This window comes from Acipenser ruthenus, chromosome 4 (genome assembly GCF_902713425.1).
Source record: "Acipenser ruthenus chromosome 4, fAciRut3.2 maternal haplotype, whole genome shotgun sequence".
Taxonomy (NCBI): domain Eukaryota; kingdom Metazoa; phylum Chordata; class Actinopteri; order Acipenseriformes; family Acipenseridae; genus Acipenser; species Acipenser ruthenus.
In genome coordinates this window covers 10,604,088-10,631,650 of record NC_081192.1, presented here as the reverse complement: position 1 = coordinate 10,631,650, position 27,563 = coordinate 10,604,088, and the positions used below count along the sequence as shown (strand labels likewise).

The 27,563-nt window shown below is 36.4% G+C and overlaps 1 protein-coding gene across 1 annotated transcript in view; it reads right to left on the bottom strand.

The window, feature by feature from the left end:
- Positions 1–27,563, bottom strand: part of LOC117399671 (thrombospondin type-1 domain-containing protein 7A-like) — a 181,069-nt gene that overhangs the window by 34,556 nt on the left and 118,950 nt on the right. Inside the window, exons 9-16 of the mRNA XM_033998988.3 lie at positions 25,272–25,463; positions 23,586–23,820; positions 14,706–14,821; positions 13,783–13,912; positions 13,388–13,491; positions 8,509–8,703; positions 6,171–6,434; positions 1,724–1,902 (exon numbers count right to left, since the gene is read on the bottom strand). Of these exons, the coding sequence (XP_033854879.3) occupies positions 1,724–1,902; positions 6,171–6,434; positions 8,509–8,703; positions 13,388–13,491; positions 13,783–13,912; positions 14,706–14,821; positions 23,586–23,820; positions 25,272–25,463 (1,415 nt within the window). The remainder of the gene's footprint in view (positions 1–1,723; positions 1,903–6,170; positions 6,435–8,508; positions 8,704–13,387; positions 13,492–13,782; positions 13,913–14,705; positions 14,822–23,585; positions 23,821–25,271; positions 25,464–27,563) is intronic.

Here is a 27,563-nt window from a genome sequence, read left to right as displayed (position 1 = left end):
TACTGATTGAATTCATCATTGTGGGACATATTCCCTGAATATGATAATACATGAACGTGTATTAGAAATGTAAATGGATTCATTAATGAAACTGTGTGTCTTGAGAAACAGGGCAAACTGCTGTGTCTTGAGGAGGGTTCAGTATAGTTCAGTATGTCTGCCTTGGTTCCTGGCAGACATACTGAACTATGTGACCTACTGATTAGAGAACCGGCGCCTGAAATGGATTAGGCTGAGCAGACTGTTGAATTATGTACAGATAATTCACATGTGCAACAACAATCGTTTTGACGCAAGGAAGACATAAACTAGCGATGTCCCAGTGGAAAAGGACATTAAAACATCAAAGGAATGTGAGTTTAAAAAACAGCAAGATACACAAATGATCTCATGAAAGTGGCTAGCAGAGTGAAAAAGACTATAAATATCCAAGCCAAACAGAACATTTTGAGCTCCACATCGAATGCTAAACAAGGTGCTGTCACTCTGCTAAGCAAAGCTGCAACTCCGGGACTCTGCCTAAAAACGGAATCAAGGCGGGACTCTGCCTGAAAACAGACCCAAGAAGAGGAAGCAAGCTGCAAGCGAGTCAACGACCACAAGCAACGAGACTGAGGCCTGGCTGAAGGACTGCCGTGAAACTTAGAGACTTATCAGACAAACCAGTCTAGGTCTAAAACCACAGTATCCAAAAAAAACTGTGCCCTGCTACTTGCGTAGCTAAAAGATTCAGCGAAGAGGACAGAGCGGACAGGCACTGTTGTGGATCCTATACCGAGGACTGAAGACTTTGTTGCAGCTGTTTGTTGATTCTGTTGAGAATTGAAAGCTTTGTTGCGGAGAGGAGAGCTTTGTACTGGACATTTCAACAGATTGAGTTTCCAAGCCAGCAGACCAAAAGTCTAAGCTTCAAGGAACCGTTGAGTATAATCCCAGTTGCATTTTCCTTTCATGGAACTAAATTAATTTAATTGTAACACATTCACATAGAATTGTACTGTTAATTATTTAGTTTGCACACTTTGTGTGTGAAATAACTTTTAGTGAAAAATTGATGAAGTAACTATAAGTAATCTACCTCATATAGTTGTTATGAAGAATTTATTTAGTAAACTTGCAATATACTTAATCTATATACTATTAAGCTTAATGTGATATATTCTAAGATTGTCTGCATCATCTCAGTTGAGGTTGTGTGCTTGGATGTGGGCATGTGTGTGTGAGCAAGCTACTACATCACAGCCTGCTTGTTTGCTTGAGAGCTGCTGGCGTGTGAGGAGACAAGCGGTGTCATATTTAAGTTGCCTGCTAGTCAAGTTAAGGTAGTGAGAGTTTTTGAGTTGTGTTTTGTGCTTAGATATTTACTTTCTGACTTTTCTGATTTCTGTTTATTATTTGTGTGCTTAATAAAATACTATTAATAACTGAACATTCCTTGTGTCTGCGTGTGAATGTGTGTTCATAGTAAATCCTCAATCTTTGTAACATGTCAATTAAATATTGTTAGTAAGAGAACTAATCAACCCAGATAAAATAAAATTAAATTATCAATTATTGAATTGTTCCTACATCATGCAGAAGAAACTTAGACTACATGGAAGTGAGAACATATATATAAAGGCAACACATAAAATTATGGCAACAAACACCTTCCAATAGCTCATTTGAACCAATTATAGACTCAAGCAGATATATGTTTATACAGCAAAAAAGAATCCTTTACCTGGTTGACGTGGTCCAGTTTAGGGCATGGTCTTCCTCCATTATAAGGTTTTTCACGGAGCCATTTAGAGCGTACTTTGACACCACTTCCACAAGACTTACTGCAGCGTGACCAGTTGGACCATTCGCTAAGTTTACAGTCCGAGGGGCAGGGGATGATACAGGCCTCTTCAATGTAGCCTGAAAGGAACATTTTGAAAGAATGGGAATTTAGAATGAGCATTTTAAGGGATTTAGAATGAGCAGATGCACTGTATTATGTGTTTTGACAATTGTGACTTTAGTGACTGACATTCCATTAGAAAATGTCATGGCTAGAAAGAAAACTGTTGGAGAAAAGTAAGTGACATGTATGTATATTTATGGAAAAACAATTACATAAATGCATGCATCTTGACCGAAAAGCCGAATTGTTATAATTGTATATTCAGAGACTGAAAATGAAACTATGTTACGGCAAAATATACCCTGGGGGCCCATTGTAAAGTGAATAGCTACTTTAATGTATACAATGGACACATTTTCTGCATGCTTCAAATATTTCACAAGTTTGATTTAACTGCAGACCAAGTACAAATGAAATACATATAATGTATTTGGATCAAACTTATGAATTACCTATGGCAGTATTTTACTTACCAGGGATACTGAGAGATGTATTTATTTATTTATTTATTTTTGCTCCTAGTGTTGATTGTTTTATCCTGCCCAGAACCACTAATCCCAGAATACACCTATAGTAACTACAAAAAAAAATCCCAGGAATCTGTGCATACTGAAATACGAGTTACCATGAACACAAACAATAACATTCTGCTCATCATGTTCAAAACTGCAGATATATACTGTACCCCTTTCACTGCAAGCTAAGGAAGGTGATAGTTATGTCCCATGTATAGAGCTCAGCGCATTTGGGTGTATATTTCAGAAATAGGTCACTTTGTCAGTTCAGGCTTTGACCAGGTGCAGTAAATACAGCAGCTATATGAAGCATCATTGCATTCCTGATTCTAAAAACAGTACATTTAATTCTGTTATTTTCTGTAAGAAATTCCTTATTACATGTCAACCATTCACTTCAACTCAACATAATCCCTTCCCCTACACTTGTATTCAGTAAGGACCTCAAAATTAAAGTTCAGTGAAACCTTTAGCTACCTCTTACATGTATGGTCTTTGTATCTACAGTATCTCACTGTCTGTCTTTTGGGACAGAGGCAGGTATGCCACTGGAGGTAAAGCCATCCCCAATCCTGTTTTCAAACACTGCAGTGACCAATGAGCCACAACTAATATATACAAACCAATAGTAATAATACCATTTTAAAAAATCAGGAATAAAAAAGGATGTCAGACTTTTACCCTTAAACATTGTTGCAGTGCACAGCTGTTAAATAAACCGTCAGTAAATCACAGATACCCCTATAATCCTTACAGTAAGCCTTTCCGCAACAGAAAGAGCTTTATAATGTCAGGATAAATCAATGTCTCTCATTTAATCATTGCTTTGGGGAATGTAATCTCACATTAATAAGGTAGCAGACAAATTAAAATAAACCATTCTGACATTCTAGGTATAGCTAACCCCCTGTTAACACTAGATTTTGCTACAGAACAGAGATCCTTGATATCATACTTTTATTTCCGTTTTTTTATGGACACTACCTTTTGAAACATTTCAGACTGAAAATGAACAAGTCAAAACCTTGTGATTTATCAACATGAACTGATGTAGCCAGTTTATATGTGTCTTTATGATCCTATTTAAGGGCTTCCTGTGGAAGTTCAGCATTCTGCATCTCATTATGGTCGAATGGTGTGACTGGCAAGAGTTTATTTAAAATTACTAAAGATGATAAATTATTTGTGTACATTTTAATTTAAATACAATTATTTTCAATAAACTCTTGGAAATCTACTAGCATCTTTGAAACTCTCCAATCACTTCTCAAATCAGGTGGTTATGGTACTTGCATGATTTCTAGCAACCGGTTAATTAAGCAAAATTAAATAGCACTTGATTGAAGGTAAGAATTTTAAACAGCATGGAAAAGCACTGTGGTTTTCTTAGCAATACCTGTGCATTCTGTAAATTGAGAGCAGAAATGGTCTGTGTGGGAGTGTGTGTGCGTGTGTGCGTGTGTGTGTGTGTGTGTGTGTGTGTGTGTGTGTGTGTGATCTATTTAAATGAAGTCGAATTGGCCTCTAATGCAGATACAATGAAGGAAGACTGGTGGTAGTTTTGAGATTTAAAATGTTAAATAACCTCTATTTTCCACCACAAATCTGCTTTTTTTAAAACCATAAAACAATAATAATAATAAAAACATGTCCTTGCATATCTGTGATGTGCATGTTTCCAACATGGTTGTGAGGCATTGTGGTCTCAGAGCCATATCACCCAGGTTATTTTAGTCTCTTTAATGAGTTCGTGCATATTAATGTTTATTCAGCTGAGCAGAGTCACAGAGTCACAGCAGGTGCTCTGAAATGTACTACTGGGAAAGCTTTTACACAAGACTCCAATGTTTTTCATCACTCTGACATAGTTTAACATGTCCCATTACTGCCATGTTTTTTTTTGTTTTTTTTTGTATTTATTTCGCCCAATTTAGATGAAATAAACTGAAAAACATGTACCCAGTTCATGCTGCCACTTGAAACTATTTTTTTTAATAAACAATAACAATAAAGCATGTACATTTTATACCTAAGAAATTCAATTCTGCTCATTCAATTCTGTATTCATAATGATCTGAATTTGGAAGTATACATTTGGAACTCTGGTGGTAACACAAATTCATAATTACACTGAATATTCTTGTAAGGTGTGTGTGGGGTGGGGGGTGCGGGGGGGGTTCACATGGGAATGTGGCTGGAGATGTATATTGAATAAATGATTCATGATTAATTAGGCTCCAACCACAGGTGTATAAAATGGGGAATCACGGGTGGTTTTAGGAATTAATGTTGGAGAAGTTGAGTTGGTGTTCATGGGGTATAGTTGGTGTTAAGCTGAGGGTTGTGCTGTGTTTAGATGAAAGCGGCAGCTCAGCCTTAAACCACACAGTATTTAAAGTGTGTGTATTGTTTTTGTTTAAACCTTTTGTTTTGGCCAACGTGCCACTGTTTGTTCCTGTGTTTTGTTTATTGTCTTATTATATATATTAAACATGTGCATTACTGCTTTAAACCTGCCGCTTTCTGTGTTCTGAGTCTCTCTACCTGCCGGTAACAGCTTGGTGTCACAATTTTGTTTAGGCTCACAGTGTTTTAGATTGGCAGCTGTACAGTATTGTGCTATATTATATGGTTCGCCTCTGTAGCTCATGTTCTGCTCACTATCAACAGGCTTGTAATTTACAGTTATGACTGATTGACAGCAATGGGCTGACAAAACACCTCTCAGCTTAGTCTATTAGATGAACCACAATACTAATAAAACATCTTTTAAAACACCAGACTGTGCATTTACTTGTTTTTGGTCACACCTCAGTAAGTTCTGATGATCACCTCACTCAAGCTTCACTCTCTGGCCTACAAGTCATCACAATCAACTGTAACCAAAATGTCTGGATATCTATTCTATATGACAGTATTAATACAGAGCTAAAACCTGATACTTGGAATTGTAGTTTCCAAGCATTAGCTGTAGAAGTCCTTAAACCTGAATAAATCATTCAGTTTGCTGTCTGAACAGTTTTTAAATGAAGTACTGAAATAGCATTGGAATCATTAGAATACAAGCACAAAGTGAGGGGCTTGTGAAAGTGCTTGCAAGAGAATAAAGTAATTCTGTGCTAGAAGAGTTATAAATAAAATAGTGACATATCAAGGAGTGCCACAATGCAACAATGTGAGATTGGTGAAGTGCTAGAATGTACTCATCTATAGTGCAGGCACTGTTAAGCAATACATACAGAGAAAAATAAATCGTGTTACTTCCCAGCTCCACAGAACTCTGAAAGCTTTAGTGTTCTATTCATAGCCCTAAACAGATAATGAACCATCCTGGTGCCTACTCTCCTTGTTGTCTATAAAGCAAAAGACACTTTATCAAATCAATCCAGCACAGACAGACACAATGGGCCCTGCTTCATCAGTTATTCTGGGTCTCAAAGGGTCCCTCTGATAAACTGTTCAGTACCTCAGGCTTACTTCGTATAAGTTTTTTTTTTTTTCCCACTTCCATTGTCCTGCTGTAATTATTTACCCTGTCTGCCCAGTCTCCTTGCAGTACTAATATCATTGACTATACTGCAGATGGGTTGGCATGACAGATGCTGCCTAACAAGCTAAGAGAAACAACCAATCAAAGGGCTCTCAAATTCCAATGCACAGGACGTCAACTGAGGTTCATAGTGAACATGGGATCTGGAGAGTACCTGGTGTCCAGCATAATGATTAAAACAAATATGGTGGATAGCATCTTCGCGCTAAGAACTCACCGTGGCTGTTACACCGAGAGGTTTCCACGATGCGGTTGTTCTGATCATAGCAGACCATGGCCTGGCTGCGATAGCCCTGTCCACACTCCTTGATGTCCCCCAGGACCTTCATTCCCAGGATAACCTCCACCTTCCCATCTGGCAGAATGCAGTCAGACCAGTTCCCCACCGGCTGGGCGTTGTACTTGTCACAAGGGCAGTACTGGGTCTCAGTGAGGGGGAACATTTGGTTGTTTCTGCATTGCTCTCTCTTCTTGCTTTTCCCTGAAAATTAAACTCACTTGTCATTGCCATAGTTTATAAATGTATTTTAAAATGACTGTACTGTTGATCAGCGAAAAAAGACTAAAGGAACAAATCTAATTTAAGCCAGAACTAATTAGTTGTTGTAAGTTGTTACTTACTCCATCGTATTCCTACAGTGTCATTCTGGTATTTAATGTCTTCATATGTTATAGTGTGAACTTTTTTTTGAGAGAGAGAGATTAGAAAGCATTTTAAAAAAATGTTAATGTCTTTATATAGGCAAATTAATATGTATGCTAATTCTGACTATAACCTGTCTCTGCCACTGCAGAAGTGCTTATAGTTGTATACTTTATACACAAAAGATCGACAACAATGAATTCATACAGAAAATATACATTTTGTTTGGATATGTTTGTGCTGCATAATGGTTTATACACCACATTATCATTATCTATGAGAACTAGCAGCAACTGGTCCCGGTGGCAATCACCCCCCTCCTTATCTATGACGAATATGATAACCCATATCCTTCATTTGTCAAACATTCTTCAGGGACTTTTTCATGGGTTTGTAACCCATCAATTTGTCAGGATGTTCTCATGAATCTATTTGGTGAATTGTATATGTTTGTGTGGCAGAGAAAGAGCTCTGCCTATAAATAGTGTGGGTGTTTGTGTGTGTTTTTGTGGTGGTTGGCAGTGATGGGGTTAATCCCTGTCCCTGCCAAAAAAATGTGAGAATGTGACTGCTCCCAAATAGAATAATTGGTGATAATTGGGAGCAGCCACATGCTATAAAAGGAGAGCCCACAGGTCCATTAGGGTACAGGGTGGATTGCTGTTATGTGAGGAGAAGCAAATGTTACTGTGTTATTTAAAAAAAAAAAAATAAAAAAAAAAAAACACAACACAACACAACACCCACAAGACTGTGCAAGACTTGGGTGAGGGATTTTCTGTTTCATTTTGTGTTCATGACTTGTTTTTGTTTAGCTGTTTTATTTTGACTCCGTGAGCTGTGTTTTTGTTTATAATTTGATTTAAGAAAAAAAATAACTTGCAGCTCTTCAGTCTCCTTTCTGCCTCCTGACCACCAAAGGCACTCTACTACAGTTTTTTAATTTTTATTTTTAAGGTTCTTATACAGTGTGGTGCTCTGTGAATCATGTGATTATTCATAAAGAAAAATGATGCAGTTATCACAGTAATGTTTTCTGCAGAGGTATTAAGAACCTCATGGTTTTTGTTTCATGGGATAAGAAAAAAAAGAACACCTAAATAGAAAACATATATTGAACCTTGCTTTTCTATTTTGTTTCAAACACTTCTTTTTTTTAAAATGCATTTTGAGTAAAATCTATTATTTAAGAATCTGGTTGTGAGGTTGAGGGACCCTGTCCCCCAACTTGGTCTACATAAACACTATTAGTATGTGTAGTGTTAATTTATGTTGCTTTTCATTACACTCTCTCTGCAAGCTTTTGGGGCTTAATCAGTGTTATCAAGCCTGAGGCCTGGTGCAGGAGTCCTAGCAGGGATTAGGTCTTTTGGAAACTTAATTGGTAAATTTATAGATATGTTCCACAGAAGAGGCTGGAGGTCCTGTATGCAGGAGTTTGTGTTTCCCTTCCCTGGACAATAAATGTGTTGGGAAGCTAGTACACTTGCTTATTTCTTTTTGTTTTGTTACAAAACTGGTCCTACCACTACAAATATATTTATTTTTTAAACTGTGGCCAGATTCTGTTCTTTTATACGCTTCCCCACAAGGCCTAACATGAACCCACTTACAAAAAATAACAATTTGTTGATTTTAGGCTGCTACAGTATCAATTATATTCCACAATTCCACCTACCTTTAAAGACAATATAGCACTATTGACAATTACATTAATATAATTGCTTGGTGGATAGTTAAACGTTGCAGTGCTTACTAGAGCATATTTCCAGCTCACTTTAGCGTTCCAGTTTCTTAAGATATTTTAAAATATACTTTATTTTCCAGCATTAACAGTACAATCAAGAGGGCCTAACTAGTCAAGGAGTAATGGATTTCCAGTTTCTTCTATTTTTTCATGATTTTTACTTACCAACAAGTGCTCGTTTTCTGGTTCTAACTCCTGCACAGTCTGCACTACAAGAAGAGAACTTAGACCAGTTGGTTAATTGGCAGTCATTCTGGCAAGGCAGTTGGCATGGTTGAGTTATAGAAGGCATAGATCCGGCATTCTTCAAGCACTCGCCAATGTCACTCTGTCCACCATCTTGCTTGCGACAGGATATTGCTGCAGACAATCAAATAAGGTCATTATTCACCATATATTCAAAAAAGAATAACATGCATGGAATCCCTTTTGTTTATCTATTCTGAAGAGGTATGGCATCATCCAATGGGTGGAATCACCCCCATATTTGCACAATGTCAAGATGTGTAGTCCTGTCTATTCAGTGGGCTTAAGTATTAATGTACTGTTTTTTTTTAATAACTGATTACTTTATTTATATACAACATGCATAGCAGTCTGCAAATTAAATGTTCCACTTTGGCGATCACAGGGCTTAGCAGCCAGTTTTACGGATCCACTGGAATGGAACATCAGTGTCCTTAACACAATATAGGTAGCCCACTCTGAGGATCTAACCTTGTTCTCTATGTTGAGAGAGCTACAGTATAGTAGCTACTGTGGGTACAGTGTATTTGCAGAGAAGACAGAATCAAACTTTGTATTACTTTATAATTTTACTCTACAATTATACTGGCGAGTGTTGCCTGAAAAAAAGCAGGAGCATGGGTCAACATCAGGCTATGGCATAATCATGGCTATGGTATAGCTTCAAAGCAAGAAGTCCAGAAATATAGTGCCTTATCAAACATGGACAATGCTTGTGTATGTTCTGTCTCTTAGTACTGTAGTTAGCTAGAATTAAAATTAGTTAGAGGACCATTCCATGAAGATGTGATGTTTGTTTCATTGGTAAGTGATCAATATTGGACTAATGACAGTTTAATGTAACAAACTTTACATTTTTTTGTGCTAAAGAGAAACAGGGATCTGAGAATTTCAATTACCATATATGCTGAAAGTGAACTTTAAAATTAATTGTGATACATTAAATAGTTTGTTGTGCTATTATTTAGAACAGCAGGAGTCATGGAATAATAAAACCATCCAGTACATAATTAAAGTTACTGCTTTTAGGACTTCAGCTATACATCTCAGTCACAGATGAGATCTTCACTAACTGTTTTTGGCTGACTTCATACTCAGAATTGTCTGTGGGAGAACATTGTGAGAAATCAAGAAGTGTAGTGTATGAAAGATATCACACTATAAACACAGGATATCCTGGAAGCAGGGCTGCAGAATGTTCACACCCACATGATGTGCGCCGAAGGATTTGGTCAGGAGCAGAAGATTATTCAACCCCCGGGCCCGAAGTTTGACATTTGACTTAAAACTTGTCTGTTACAAAGCTCTTTTCAACATGGCCGCTCTAGTTTACTGATAGTGTAAGGATTATTGCTTACATTGTCAAACAGGTAACGCAGCAATAACAACCCATGATATGAGACGGAACAGAAAAGCCGGAGCACTTTTTTTTTTTTTACAGTGATTTACAGATCTCAAACCCCAGTACACTAGAGCGGACATTTTGAAAATAGCTTTGAAACATGTGTCAAAGTTATAAGTGTCAAAAGTTGTCAGGATGTTAACAATGAAAAGAAAAATTACAGGTACATTATTTAGCAGGGGTTATTGTAAATTTTATTTTCAGAAAGGAAATAAAAACAGAAGTCTAAAACTAACATACAACAAGCACATGAATAACTACTTATGGTTTGTTTATTATTGTTCGGTAAATGTATTGGGTTTTTACTTCCCTTAAAATAAAATGAAATACAAAATAAAAAACTGTTTCAGACTAGGACCCATACTTTATTAAATATAATTCTGCATGATTTAAATTACATTTATTCAAATGTATTATTTGGTGTAAATTAAACAAAGGCCTTACCCAGCCTGGTTAAATATGCATTTTCGTAAATACCTGTACAGTGTAATTTATAACGAGCTTCAAGACTGAGAAAAGAGGAAATGTAATGTTTTTAAAATCTTTTATGTGGTCCTCCTGCCAAAAATCTATACAGTTGTGGCCAGCTACCCATTACAGGTAATGCATCTTAATGCAATTATGGTGTTTCTGTTGTCAAATACATAACTAACTCGGTGATTACAGCTTTTAAACCCAAAAATAACATGATTGTCACCAGATCACACCAGCAGAAAGCACACTAAGTGCATGTTTTAGATGCGCCACTCTGAGGTTGTTAAAAATTAATTCGTACCTTTCCAATAGTTTACTGGTGTGACATTAGTTTCACAAAACTACATTCAGAATTATTCTCAACAGAATTTTAATTAAGCACACCAACTAAATATATTTAGTGACATTAGCTATTTTAATGATCTGGAAATTTCAATGGTATTTTTCATTTGATTTGTCATTAGGTAAACTGTTGTCCATCTGTTATTTATTCAAAATATAATTATTAGTTTTAAAGATACGACCAAGGTTAGAAGCTGTATTGGAATAAATCTATCTACAGTAGCTACAGTATATTTAGATTGTAAATCATCTATGAACACACTCTGAATCAATACCTTGTTTCCACTAATTTTATTTGTGTTCTGAGCCAGTATGGTACCTACAGAGCAGGCTGACAGCACCGTGTTAAAAGTTGTCCCCACAGAAACGACTTTTACAGTGTTTATTTCAGAAATGACACTGATAATATTTAAAAAAGTCTATCATGTCCACTTCTTTTGTTGTGGTTTTTTAGACTTTTTTATATTTAAACTTATGTTTTTATTTTCTCTCGACGCTACTGCATTTTTGTCTTCCACCGCTTCTAAAAATGTGCAAGATTTGTTTATACACTTTAATATTTCTAATTGTTTTCTTTAGCTGCTGCTGTATGTCGTTTTCTCCCCATACATGTATTAATGATTTAATTTCCTAATTTTATTATCAAACCAAACCCTGGTGTTTGTATACTGTAGAAGCCTTAGCAATGTATACTCTTATCCTAACACAGGATATCTAAAATCCAATAAGCATCTTGTTTCAGTTTGCCCACTTGAGATTTCTCATGGCTAGGACAATAATCAAAACCTTTCAATTATTAAATGACTTGGGTAAACAAAGTTCTCTGCTTGGCTGGAATGGATTCCAAACTATGAAAATGTGTAAGTACAACCGTATCTTTTGAAATGGACTCATCCACAATGTAAAAACAAAAGCATTTTTCATTTTAAAGCAACACTTGTCCATTCTATACACACAATATCAAACTCAAAGGTGTGTGGTTGTACTGAGACAATCGCACTTCTAAATCACATGGTTACATAATGAGTAACATGAAGCCCACACTGCAATGATATCTGTCAAGTAAATAAGAACGCTATTTATATATATATATATATATATATATATATATATATATATATATATATATATACACACACTCCTGTCCAAAAGTCTTAGACATGTTGTATTTTTCTATTCTGATGCATTATGAGTGTCAGCACTTTACTCAAAGCCTCCATTAGTGTTTTCTACTGTTATAACAACCTGGTCCTCCATCCACACCTTGATTGACCTGGCTGTGTGGCATGGAGCATTGTCCTGCTGGAAAAACCAATCCTCAGAGTTGGGGAACATTGTCAGAACAGAAGGAAGCAAGTTTTCTTCCAGGACAACCTCGTACTTGGCTTGATTCATGCGTCCTTCACAAAGACAAATCTGCCCGATTCCAGCCTTGCTGAAGCACCCCCAGATGAGTCCAATTTTCAGCTTTGCCCAACACCTGGTCGTCTAATGGTTAGACGGAGACCTGGAGAGGCCTACAAGCCACAGTGTCTCGCACCCACTGTGAAATGTGGTGGAGGATCGGTGATGATCTGGGGGTGCTTCAGCAAGGCTGGAATCGGGCAGATTTGGCATGAATCAAGCCAAGTACAAGGTTGTCCTGGAAGAAAACTTGCTTCCTTCTGCTCTGACAATGTTCCCCAACTCTGAGGATTGGTTTTTCCAGCAGGACAATGCTCCATGCCACACAGCCAGGTCAATCAAGGTGTGGATAGAGGACCACCAGATCAAGACCCTGTCATGGCCAGCCCAATCTCCAGACCTGAACCCCATTGAAAACCTCTGGCATGTGATCAAGAGGAAGATGGATGGTCACAAGCCATCAAACAAAGCCGAGCTGCTTGAATTTTTGCGCCAGGAGTGGCATAAAGTCACCCAACATCAATGTGAAAGACTGGTGGAGAGCATGCCAAGACGCATGAAAGTTGTGCTTGAAAATCAGGGTTATTCCACCAAATATTGATTTCTGAACTCTTCCTAAGTTAAAACATTAGTATTGTGTTGTTTAAAAATGAATATGAACTTATTTTCTTTGCATTATTCGAGGTCTGACAACACTGCATCTTTTTTGTTATTTTGACCAGTTGTCATTTTCTGCAAATAAATGCTCTAAATGACAATATTTTTGGGGGGAATTTGGGAGAAATGTTGTCAGTAGTTTATAGAATAAAACAAAAATGTTCATTTTACCCAAACACATACCTATAAATAGTAAAACCAGAGAAACTGACAATTTTGCAGTGGTCTCTTAATTTTTTCCAGAGCTGTAGAGATATATATATATATATATATATATATATATATATATATATATATATATATATATATATATATATATATATATAATTTATATATATATATATATGTGTGTGTGTGTGTGTATATATATATATATATATATATATATATATATATATATATATATATATAAAATTAAATCCCACTTTGTGAAGATTATATACATCTATGAATTTGTTTGGCTTGAGAGTAACGTTCTGTACAATGAGATTTGTTGTATCAGTCACAGGAAAGGCATACCTCTTGTTTGTAGTCCTGGTCCACATGTCTCATGAGTTCCAGGACTGTCTTGACGTACATACCATGGCACTAACTGACAGCGACGCCATTTATGGGTCTTCCATCTACAAAGGAGGTTACACAAAAAACAGATTTCACTCAAAACCTGTGATGCAAGATGGCAGAAGCCAACCCATAACAAAAAGAAGCCACCATTGGTTTGACAGCTGGTTACAAACAGTAGATCTGATTCACACTGATCTTGGACTACCATCCGATAGCCATGAAAAGTGTTTTTACCAGTGTATTCTTCAAAAGTGTTGCTATGTTGTTAAAAATTGTTAATGGCAATACAACAATTGCTTAATCAGAAAGCCTGCAACATGCATTTTTGTTTGTTAGTTGAAAGGACTTACCTGAAACCAGGACACACGGATGTCTCACATTTCTTCTCCTCATACAGTACTTCAGGGCAATCCTGGCCACCATTTGCTGGCAGCTGGATGATGACACGATGACGGGACTGTTTCTTTGTTGAACGATCCCCTATAAGATTAATAAATAGTGTGGAGAGAGAGAGAATTCAAAAACAAAATTCTAGATCCTAGGAGAATTGGGATCCAACAGGATACTCATCATCAATCACTAGAATTACTTAATTTTCTAATAATTAGCTACAGATGCTGTTGTTTAAATCCACATTACAGTCAAATGTAAAATGTGAAATGCATACTATTGTTTCAGTTGAGTCTGTTGTACAGGAAAATACCATAAATAACCATTACTTTAAGTGCAGTTTCTGCAAATACTGTATGTGTATTGGTATTCACAGGCAATTATATTTTAAGAACAACATAAATGCTTAAGAAAAAAAATAAAAAAATCCAAGAGAGTGCTATTGAACACTGCAATAACCTAGATTTTTTGCCATTTGTGCAAATTGGGACATTTTCTTCAGAGATTTTTATTGAATCTGTTGCCTAGTTGCCATTTTATTTTTGGAAATGACTGAGACACATTTGAATAATTGAGCTGACAATTTTTAAGTTGTGTGAATCTATAATGAATCTGTTTGCATTCTGTGACAAATGGCTTTAAGCATGTGTATCTGGGCCTTGACTCAGGCTGCTGCTTGTATTCTGACCAAAAAAAAGTATGATACAATATGGCAGTACTGTATTTATTTCATATCTATTACTTACCATTTACTTATTACTTTACAAAAAAAACATTGTGGTTTTAAACATCTATAAAAGGGTTTGGTAAGTTCAGACCCTAATGTATTTGGAACAGCAACTGGAATGGGAACACATCGTTCAGGCATGAAGAATGGCATTACCTTCTTGACATGATGATGGGCAGGGAGTCCAGTCACTATAAGGTGTTACAATACAATCCTTCTTGCATGGCAACAGACAAGGCCTCACTGTCTCAGGCCGAAGACTCTCAGGGCACCTAAAATAATAAGCCATCTGGTAAACCTCATTCTGCATGTTGCGTTTATGATATTGAAGGCCATTTTAAAAAAAAGGTTCTTCCCATTTTGGCTTATTTGGTCTTAGAGCAAGTCATTCATAAATCTGGGGTATTGCGTGATTTTCAATCACCATAGGACAATTGGCCTCCAAAAACATTCTATACATTTCATATAGTTCAATAATAATTTAAAAAAATACTTTAATCACTCACTTGTGAATGCAATAATAATAATAATAATAATAATAATATGCCGATTTTTGTAGTTGTGATATTCATTAAACTAATTCAGCCCAAACGAACACAACAATACAATTCTTTGTCAAAAAGCATTACCTCATCAGTATAAGAGATTTTAAATAATGTATTTTAATAATCAAAACACACGTCTAAATACATCACAGTAGTTAAAGTGCTGTGCTCATTGATACATACAGTGAAACCTCTACATGGAAGAAACCTCTACAAACCATAACCAAATTAACTGTAACATCGTTAACATGATATTCCCAATCAAGAAACCTCCAAAAATAATACACAGAGGTGTTTTGTAAAAAACAAAGTTTGTATAATCAAGGTTTCAATATATACACGTATCCAGGGGTGAAATGATCAATAAAAAAGTGCAAGTACTCATATGCACAGCTGGGTGTAAACATTTAAAAAAACTGAGACAATTTGAGTATCAGTGAATAAATACTTTACATGACACATTTATGAATGCAAAATAAACCTTAAAAAATACATGATAAAATATAACTAATTCATCATAAACAAGGAAGATAAAAATACTGAAAGCTTTGTACTCAGTCATGTGCTGTAATAGAACACTTAAGTTAAACACTAAGTATTAAGAAATATTACACTATGTAGTAACTGCTGTAGAGAGTGATATTTCTTTCAAGATATCCTAAAAAAGGGGTGCTGTTATAAAAAAAAAAAGATATTAAAAAAACAACTGTGCTATGAACAAATAATACAAAATCGTCTTAATAAAACTTTTTTTTTAAGTAACAGACACTACTCTCTGAAATCATCCCCATACTTTCCAGACCCTGGGGACTCCAGACTTTCCAGACCCTGGGTATAAATGTAGACATTATTATTATTTATTTCTTTGCAGACACCCTTATCCAGGGTGACTTACAATTGTTACAAGATATCACATTATTCAGATATCACATAATTTATTTTTTTACATACAATTACCCATTCATACAGTTGGGTTTTTGCTGGAGCAATCTAGGTAAAGCACCTTGCTCAAGGGTACAGCAGCAGTGCCCCCAACCTGGGATTGAACCCACGACCCTCCAGTCAAGAGTCCAGAGCCCTAACCACTACTCCACACTGCTGCCCTCACTTGTATCTTAAATCGCTGGCATTGTAGTTTCTGCACAATAAACAAAGTGGCAAAAGACACATTTTCATAAAGTAATATCATTTGGTTTACTTTTGCCTTTTTTTAGATGTACACGCAAGTGAAAACTCAAATTTAACTTTAATAAACTCTTCAAAAAATTGAGGCTGTACAAAGAAAAAACACCTCACCATTATGGTTTCAGTATATTACAGACTTCATAACAGAATATAGTAGGATCACAACACAACGTTGATCACTACACTTAACATGTACCTTGCAATTTGGGCCAGTGTTTAGAAAGCGTGAAGCACACTTACATCTGTATCCCGATTCTGACTCGCTCTGACAAATCTTTGTTGACCCTTTCTTTTTTAATGTTGATCCCTAATGTCCCACACATCACTTGCCATTTTAAAACCTTTAGCACAAATTCTGGCAAGGTGGTAAATTGACGCAAGGCAAAACGCGCTGTGATAATTATTTCTAATATGTATCAACTAAGTAATTTATGACAGACACTGACATGGATTTGTGTCTTCAGATTCATGTGCAGCAATGTTTGTTTGAATATTCAGATAGTTTCTCTGCCACACTAATAAATACTAATTACTCCACGCAGCTGTTTTAACGTCACACTGCTAAAGTCTTCTCTTGTTGATCAACCAATGAGCACTGACACAAAGTGAAATGGGCGGAGATTTGTGACGCATGCCAAAATGAAATCCGATCAGAAATAAAGCTCAGCTAATCAACATGAATTAACTGTCGTTAATGCTGGCCAATAGTAGCTAAGAGCTAAGAGAAACAGTAGCAGTATGAGCTAGTGGATTGTGTAAGAGTGGACGGAATACATGTACATTGGATGAAAAGCAGATAAAATTATTATTTTTATTATTATTTATTTCTTAGCAGACGCCCTTATCCAGGGTGACTTACACTCGTAAACAAATACATTAAGTCCCGGTACCCAGTACAGGCATTAAAATAAGTCCCAGTACTGAGTACCGGTAAGTACCAGCAGAATGTCACCCCTGCAAGAATCTTACTGTACTGTACAGTATAAGTATATGCATGTCTTGACTATACTGGACTATATGGCACCCAATTGTACCAGCATAGTCTTGTACTTGCTCTGAACTGCTCCATACTTTGCAGTATTCTACTACTGCTCTTAATTATAACTATTCTCTGTATCTTTCTGTACCCGTATTCACGTTTTTTGTAATTGCTTTTATTTGAAATTGTTCTTATCCATCTATCGTACTTACTACCTGCTCTTAATGGACTTTATTAGTATAAGCAAATATTTTTACTGTAAGTTTAACTGCTCTTAGTCGAACTCGCTCTTAATTAAAATAAATAATAATAATAATAATAATAATAATAATAATAATAATAATGATAATAAAAATAATAATAATTATTATTTACTGTATTCTTTTGTTTGCTCTTATTTGAATTTGATCTTATTTGCTACTGATTTTACTGTATTTTATAGCTGCTCTTATTTGTAATGTGATATTTTGTAATATGATACTTTGTATTGTGATATTTTGTAACAACTGTAAGTCGCCCTGGATAAGGGTGTCTGCTAAGAAATAAATAATAATAATGTTAATAATGTTATCTTCTTCTGGAGAGGAGAATAATTAAATAGAGGCCAGGTCAATGCTGGAAAAAATAATCAACTCAAGCTATCCAGGGTCCATGTGATACTCAATAAAGCATTAATCCCATAATTTCAAACACACAATTGACTTCCTCAAGGTCAGATCAAAGTGATGTGATACAAGGTGATGAGGCTTATAAGCCCAACAGTGTTATTTCAGTTCTTTATATCACAGCGATAATCTTTTTCATCAGAAGAATCTGAGTCTGGTTCTGTGCTACTTTTTATGTGCACTGCCTTTGTTTAATCTTTGATTGCTTTATAAATACATGCCTGTTTCTGAATTCCAGTGGATCAAGAGAAATATGGCAAATTGTTCATCTGAATGAGGTCTAGTAATTTGATCTTTTGGCATATCCACAGGGTTTTTCAGTGATGTCCATAAAGTGCTGGGTAGAGATTGTATTTCTCATCCCATTGCCCGGATGGCTCAGATCATCAGTGTCAATTGCAATGCTCTGGAGTTGAACAAGAGCCTCAGGGGTATTTAAATGCTGGCCTGGACGATGGCACTGCACTGCTATAAAGTAAGACCTTATGAAAACAGATTTATTTTTTTTAATACCATTACCAGTGGCAAATCTCTTGCAGACAAACAAAATCCTCTGGCTATTTTAATGTGTTTTATGTTTGGCTCTGCGACCACAGTTAAACCTTAGGGAGACGCCGATTACTTGTTCTCTGCACAAGAGAAAATACCATAATAAACAATGCACTCTACTTTGAAATCCAGTATCCAAGCTGGAGTAGCCTATTATATCCTACTTTATGAATACACAAGAGTGTCAATTAAATCAGAATATAGCCTGTAAACTTGTGGGGAATAGTAAGTAACTGTACAAACAATAAAGTATGCATACAAATGTACAAATGTAATATATGTGTTAAACAAAGAAAGTGGCTTATTGATCAGCAGAGAGTATTGGAAACAGGAGCTGATCCCTAAACGTGATTGGTTCAGCATAGTCTGGGACTAACTCAATTAACTTTGAAAATAGTAAAAATTGTCTACATAATGTAAATGCGTGAATTAGCAGAGCAAATGTAGAGCCATATTTATTTAGAATCCAGTAGAATATTTTCTGTGGAAATTCAATTCCAGTGATTTTCTTCAGTTCTACTCCTGTCATTGCATCTTCAAAAAGAACAGATGACTTACTTATATTGAAGACCATTAATTAACTGAACTATACAGTCAATATTCACAGACATTGTATAGGGTAGAGGGCTATTTATTATTATTTATTTCTTAGCAGACGCCCTTATCCTGGGCGACTTACAATTGTTACAAGATATCACATTATACAAATATCACATTATTTTTACATACAATTACCCATTTATACAGTTGGGTTTTTACTGGAGCAATCTAGGTAAAGTACCTTGCTCAAGGGTACAACAGCAGTGTCCCCCAACTGGGGATTGAACCCACAACCCTCCGGTCAAGAGTCCAGAGCCCTAACCACTACTCCACACTGCTGCCCAATTTATGTTTATGTATCAAATGCAGATCCATATTTGCTACTAACATTTCCAAAAATAAAACTGCATATGTAAGCAATAGAAACATGATTGCTTTGCAATTAGAAACTGGTAAACACCGTCTTTACTGTTTTAAATCTCTACTGCTTTCCTTCCGTCTCGTTTTTTATAAAGCTAGACGGTCTATCTGAATGCTATGCGATCATCTACCATGTGGTAGTGCCCTGAAATGGAGCTTCTGCTTGGTGGGTAAGGTTTCTAAACAGCACTACATCACATAAATGCTGCTTTCTCATAAGATTTTGTCAGACGAACTTTACAAAAAAACCCACTAAAACTCATTTTGATATAATAACTAATTATCTACAATAAGTGTCAGTAACACTTGGAACTCGTTAACCCAACCTTCAGGCATGCAATTACATATATTAATGTAGCCTCTTTCCCACAATAGAAATCAATAAACAAACATAATGATAACAAACAGAGAAAACAATGGCAAAAGACATCTCTCTATATGATCAAGAACATGAGAACATTTAGTTGTAATTATTATAAAGCAGTGGAGTGCCGTCAGGACCTGCAAGGCATTCTCTGCTGACTAGACAGTGCCAAGTAAACCGTCAGTCAAATGACATTACGTTGCCTCACTCACTTGCGTACAGTGTGCTTGCTTATACTATGAAACATACTACTCTAATTATTATTAATTAGAGTAGTATGTTGTTAATTTGTCTGACGCCTTTATCCAAGATGACTTACAGGGTTTACTAGAGTTTTTTTAAGAGTCTAGGGGTTTCCTGAAGCAGATGTGATCAGCCAATAAGAGATCTGCATTTCACCCGCATAAGTCTAAAACAACGATCAGACGCTAGAAAAAAAAAACAGTTGAGGGTATTCTCCGTTTCAGTTGAAGGTCTTGAGTGAGTTTAACCAATAGGCGAGTCGAAGAATGTCCTTTTTTTTAGACAGGCGACCAATCAGGAGTGAGCAGAGGCGGGCCATAAATCTCCCAGGGCATTCTCTGCCTCACTTGAAGACTCTGCTTTAGCAACCAATGGGAAAGTCAAAGCTCTGACAGCTGACCAATCATTAGTGAGCAACCCCAAAATATGAATATTCCTTGGTTAGCACTGCAGTTAGGAGGATAGCTGGATTTTGCACGATACTGCTTACAAATATACATTGATAAATACAAATACCTTTACAACATCTAATTAATTCAAATTTTATTTTACAATAAAATTTAAAAAAAATGTGAGAACATGGAGACATCAGTCGATTTGCTTACGAATCCTTTTTCAAGGAAAACTTTCTCTGAAAAATTGGAGATTGTTAAAGGGATCCCCGAGCTGACACAGGAAGGGAAAGGATATACTCGGCACTTTCAGAATTAAAATTATGAAAGGTATCTGTGGCTTACAGGTAGCTGCCACTTAAAAAAAGGGGGGGGGGGTTGCAACGACTCTGCTACCCCAATCCATTTTGTCACGGCACGCCACAGTTATAAAGTACAGACGTGCTCAAATTTGTTGGTACCCTTACAGCTCATTGAAATAATGCTTCATTCCTCCTGAAAAGTGATGAAATTAAAAGCTATTTTATCATGTATACTTGCATGCCTTTGGTATGTCATAGAATAAAGCAAAGAAGCTGTGAAAAGAGATGAATTATTGCTTATTCTACAAAGATATTCTATAATGGCCTGGACACATTTGTTGGTACCCCTTAGAAAAGATAATAAATAATTGGATTATAGTGATATTTCAAACTAATTAGTTTCTTTAATTAGTATCACACATGTCTCCAATCTTGTAATCAGTCATTCAGCCTATTTAAATGGAGAAAAGTAGTCACTGTGCTGTTTGGTATCATTGTGTGCACCACACTGAACATGGACCCCAGAGAAAGCAAAGGAGAGAGTTGTCTGAGGAGATCAGAAAGAAAATAATAGACAAGCATGGTAAAGGTAAAGGCTACAAGACCATCTCCAAGCAGCTTGATGTTCCCGTGACAACAGTTGCAAATATTATTAAGAAGTTTAAGGTCCATGGAACTGTAGCCAACCTCCCTGGGCGCGGCCGCAAGAGGAAAATTGACCCCAGATTGAACAGAAGGATAGTGCGAATGGTAGAAAAAGAACCAAGGATAACTGCCAAAGAGATACAAGCTGAACTCCAAGGTGAAGGTACGTCAGTTTCTGATCGCACCATCCGTCGCTTTTTGAGTGAAAGTGGGCTCCATGGAAGAAGACCCAGGAGGACTCCACTTTTGAAAGAAAAACATAAAAAAGCCAGACTGGAATTTGCTAAAATGCATATTGACAAGCCACAATCCTTCTGGGAGAATGTCCTTTGGACAGATGAGTCAAAACTGGAGCTTTTTGGCAAGTCACATCAGCTCTATGTTCACAGACGAAAAAATGAAGCTTTCAAAGAAAAGAACACCATACCTACAGTGAAACATGGAGGAGGCTCGGTTATGTTTTGGGGCTGCTTTGCTGCGCCTGGCACAGGGTGCCTTGAATCTGTGCAGGGCACAATGAAATCTCAAGACTATCAAGGCATTCTGGAGCGAAACGTACTGCCCAGTGTCAGAAAGCTCTGTCTCAGTCGCAGGTCATGGGTCCTCCAACAGGATAATGACCCAAAACACACAGCTAAAAGCACCCAAGAATGGATAAGAACAAAACATTGGACTATTCTGAAGTGGCCTTCCATGAGTCCTGATCTGAATCCTATCGAACATCTATGGAAAGAGCTGAATCTTTCAGTCTGGAGAAGGCACCCATCAAACCTGAGACAGCTGGAGCAGTTTGCTTAGGAAGAGTGGGCCAAACTACCTGTTAACAGGTGCAGAAGTCTCATTGAGAGCTACAGAAAACGTTTGATTGCAGTGATTGTCTCTAAAGGTTGTGCAACAAAATATTAGGTTAAGGGTCCCATCATTTTTGTCCATGCCATTTTCATTTGTTTTATTATTTACAATATTATGTTGAATAAAAAATCAAAAGCAAAGTCTGATTTCTATTAAATATGGAATAAACAATGGTGGATGCCAATTACTTTTGTCAGTTTCAAGTTATTTCAGAGAAAATTGTACATTCTTCATTTTTTGTGGAGGGGTACCAACAAATTTGAGCACGTCTGTATACATGCAACAATTCTCTTTGTTATTTTGATTATAGTCAATTGAAATATGTTCATAATTATTTCAACATAAATGAATTGTGAAGTCTGAAAGTCGATGTGATACTGGACAGATTGCCCTTTTCTATTTTTAGAAGCCTATTTAAGCTTAGTGAAATAATTTAACTTGTATTGTTTTCATAATGACACCCCATGTTATGTTAATGAATACCATTATCCAAATGCTCATGGACCGAAATTGTGTTACATTTTAAATGCAACCGCACCAGTAGAAATCAAAGAATTATCTTATTAGGTTGGCATTTATCACCCATTAAAGATTAATTAAGTTCTGCACTTTTTTTTCAAACCATTAAATAAGGTAATTATATGTATGCTTTTGTTTCACTTTGTTTATTCTGTGATTATGCTTTTATCCAGACATAACTGAATACAGTACTTTATAAAAATGATCCACTGAAGCAACAAGGCCAGGTGTAATCTGTTACACTGATGTTGGTGCAGTTACCCTAGCTCATGACTTCACTGTGTCTGGAAATGACAAACCAGACTACTTCTTACAAGGAAAATGCAATAGAAGACACTGCTGGTCAGTGCTAAAATACAGAATCCCCCTACTAGGGCCATCAAAGGAAGTATAATGGTCAATAGAAGGCAGACCACAAGAGAAGATCTTCAATTTGACTTTACATAGAAAGGGGCTGACAGACAGGGATCTTGGTGAGGATGTGTGTGTGTACTGTTGTATTGACTGATCAAGGCACTAGCAGAAACATCTGTCCACTTAACTCAGTTTCTTAAAACATCAGCAATACAGCACAATGGTATCCCCAAGATGTTTCAATATTTTATAACCTCAGATGTAAAATATGAAACTATTTATCTCTTTTGTATTGTCAAGTATCAGTAGCTTTTGTCCAATCAGTAAACCCATTTCAGTCCCATAAAAAAAAAAATCCCCATTGATCTTTCCAACTTTTGTAACAGAAGAAATTACATTTTTCTTGAGAAAAACAAAACACAAAAAGATAAGGATACGGGCTGTGAAAATGTAATTCCTTTGTAACGAGTCTTATCTCTTACTTCTTTGGTGGCACCTGTCCCACGTTGACCCTCACACAGATGACCTTCCTTGTCTGCATTCCAACTGAGCAGGTCGACTCACCGCTTCGGCTGGTGGTAGAATTAATAGTTGATACTGATGGGTCCTCTATGCACTGGCCCCAGGTCCCAGTTTGCCAGTGATAGACAGTACAGGGGTGGTCATTACAGCCACGCACTTCCTGGAGAGTACTGCTATTCGGGCACTGAACTCCCCCTAAAACAATTAGACATCAAAAGGATAGATTTTATGTAATAAGTGAGTTTAAACAGGTAGAAACAATGAGTCAATGTATCTCAATATTTGGGAATGGTAAAATGTTTTGCTAGGGTAAGACCATTTTATGAAGTGGGGGGGGGGTACAGGTTAAAGAAAGTAATGCTGAAGGAAATGCTGTATAAGTGAAATTATCTTAAAATATCTGGAATTGAACAGTGAAACACACTGATCTGAGAATAATGTATTATATTACCATACTGTCTCTGCTTATGCTGCTTATGGTTTTTCATGAGAAAGTCAATATAATGAAAGGTTAGAAATCCTTTAAATGTAACACTGGTAGTGTATATGTCCACTAAATGAAGCAAGAATATAATACTCTGTGAACTTTAAACCCAGAGCAATCTGAAATGGCAAATTAACCTATTAAAAAAGACATTAGGGATAATGCTGCTTTGAAAATTGAAGTCTTAGGTGGGAGGTCACGCATTATTGTTTTACTGTACACTTATTGTCCAAATATACCATTGGAATTACAAACTTTACAATTCCATGAAGCATGGTCTGTATTTCTTGCAAAAAGAATACTTTTGGTTAAAAAATGTAAACTTCATACAAAATTAGTACAGATGGCTTTTTTTCTATAATGGTGAATATATACCATTAAGGTCTAAGATGTTGCTCAGATAATAATTGTACAACACAAATGCCTCTTACTATATCCAAAAGGTAGAAAACTGAACAACCATTCATGTATGCTGAAATCTGATTAGTAGCCATTCTAACAGGAATAATCTATATATTCAAAAAACAGGCCAAAACTAGTGTTTGATTAATAACAAAGACAAACATTCAATTTTTAGCAAGGGCAGAAGTCACTTGTTATGTACGATCGCATTTCAGCTTACTTTACCACCTTGCGAGAAAGTAATGAGTTTCTGTAACTGTGTGTGTTTTTATTTTTATTTTTTTTTCAGTAATCATGCTCACGGATTACAATTAAGCTTTAAAATGGAAATTCAACCTGCATTTTATACTAAAACACAGTCATTTGTGATTTGAAACTGGAAATACAAGGCTTGGCTAATACTGAATGAAATCAAGGCACAAGGCAAAAAGGGCTTCCTGTTTATGTAACTACTTATTCTTCTTCTAATAATAATAATAATAATAATAATAATAATAATAATAATAATAATAATAATAATAATAATAATAATAATAATATCCCATTGAATAATCATTTATAAATATAAAACTGTATGCATAATGAGCTGTCAATTACTTAAACTTTGCGCCCAGATAAAATGACCCTTTCACAACTGTTTATGTTAAGTACCCACGTACTGTAGTTAGAGGATAACATTGGTAACAATGACTAGAATGGTGCTGCACACAGTACAGACTATAGACTTAATGAAACATCTGGGGAAATAGATTATTTTTACCTTCACCTGCATATGCCAAAATAGAGCGTGCCCGTGTCTGTTTCCCTTCAGTGGTTTTTCCTGAGCAGGTGTGAGAGCATGAGGACCATTTTGACCATGTGCTGAGCAGACAGTCCTTTGGGCATGGGACTTCACAGACAATAGGAGTGGGATAGATAGCATCTCCACACAGCTGTCTGTCAACCTCCTCTCCTGGGGATGAAAGAGCCAGAAAACAGTCCATCATTGCTGAATAAGCAGGAAAAGTCAACAACCCAACCCAGATGGGCACAAAGGCAAATTAGAGCTGGATAATGAAAAACCAAGGTAAATGCATTCCGTGCCGAAATAAATTACTGAAGACAGACCCTATTGTATCGTACATATCACATAAAAAAATCAAATGATATGCTTAAATAGACAGATTGATAGATATACACAAAGATTGATCAAATAAACACAATTATTAATAAGTATCAAACAAGTACTTGATTATTTATTTTATTATTTTGTCCAATGCATTTCTCAACCATTGCATTTGTCCTTTCACGATCTTTCACGTGAAGAAACTAAAATCATATGGTCTGTATCTTTGATATGGCCAGGTTCAAACAATGTGGAAGTGAAACAGTTCATCTTTACTGGACAACATCTGTAACGGAGCTTTACTGAGGGAATCATAGAATGCAAATGTTTACCAAATATGCAGACAATGACTCAAAGCGGACTGTCTCTATTCAACAGGGAACTAAAAACTCAACCTCAATCTGGCAGCTATATTAGACTTGTAGTCAATAACATGGTTGACTATGAAGTTACTACCTCAAACGGTCTTATTAAACAGAAGACCTGAAGCCAGTATTTCAAAGTGGTTTAGTAGTTATCATTCGGAAGCCAAAATGTCACATGAGCAAAACCAGTCAGTAAGTAAAATCTTTGTGAACAGGCCCTGTTCTGTTCATTATCTAAACTAGTGACACATTCAAAACAAGTCAAACAAACAACAAAACACACTTTTTTGTAAAAATAGATAAGCACATTCCCATGGAAATCAATGTGCCTTGATACCAAAGATAAAGCATCTAGAAGTCTAAATCTTAAGCCCTTTTCACACTGGCATGCTCTGCCCGGGTCGGAACCTACCTGGGTCAGGACCCAGGGTCATGCGGGTCGGGTACGTGATTTCACACTGCTTTTGATAAAGCAAGGTTGACCTGGGTGACAGACGCAAGTAAACAATACGCACGATCAATACCCCAGAAGCATCTTGTTACAGACACTTCCATCCAAGCTTCTCTGGATTGAACCGTCGGCCCAAATGTTGATTAGAGCAAATGTTTCTTCATCCCTGATGCAATCTGGCTCATGGTGTGTCTCAAGCAACAAATATATGGCTAAACAGAATAGACAAAAACATTTCTTGCGAAAGTGAAACCTTCACGCAGGCGTGGCTGTTATTTCGTCGGCCGTCATGCATTTTGTCTCGCTCAACCCGGGTCAAAGTGTGTCAACCTACATCCTGAGGTGGGTTGCTGGGACCAGGGGTTAACCCAGGTACTACCCAGGTACGTGGTTTCACACTACGCAAGATTGTGACCCGGGTAGCCAGAACCAGTAGAAGTGCCAGTGTGAAAGGGGCTTAAGGAGCACTGCTACAGTTTTTTGTGGGAAAAGAATTAATGGCAAGTATGTAGAAAAATCCATTGTGAGCCGATTAGAAGACAGATAATATGACTAATGTGAAACAAGGAAAGGTTCAATTGGTGTAAGACACTTTATACGGCAATGCCTGCCAACGTTTCCTGAAATCTAAGATGAAGACACACTTAAAACAGACTTAGTAACCTGAACCCATGCTTCATTTATAACCTTGGAAAAAAAACAACAGTGGACCCACTGATCTTACTAAATAATTGTCTTAAAGTCTGAAAGAGTCTGAAAGTACTGCTTGCAGTATCTTATTTATCTTGAGGTACATGATTTAATGTAAACAGAAATACCAACAGCATACTAAGCCTCTTAGAACAATTAAACTTGCATTGGAGTAATTATGTATTGCATGTATACCTTAGAATAGCTTTATAAAAAGACACAAACCTCCAAAACAGCTGTAAACAGTTACATTAAACCAATCTATCTCTGTGGATTATTTTGCAGAATTGTCTGAGGCTTTTATTGTACACAGATATACAGACGACCAAAGTTATAGGTTGGTAGTTGACAAGGCTAACATTATTTTTATGTTTTTTATTTTGTTTTTAGGAAAAGGGGTTTCAAATATTAAGTATATTGCAAACCAGAGTGTTATAAGTT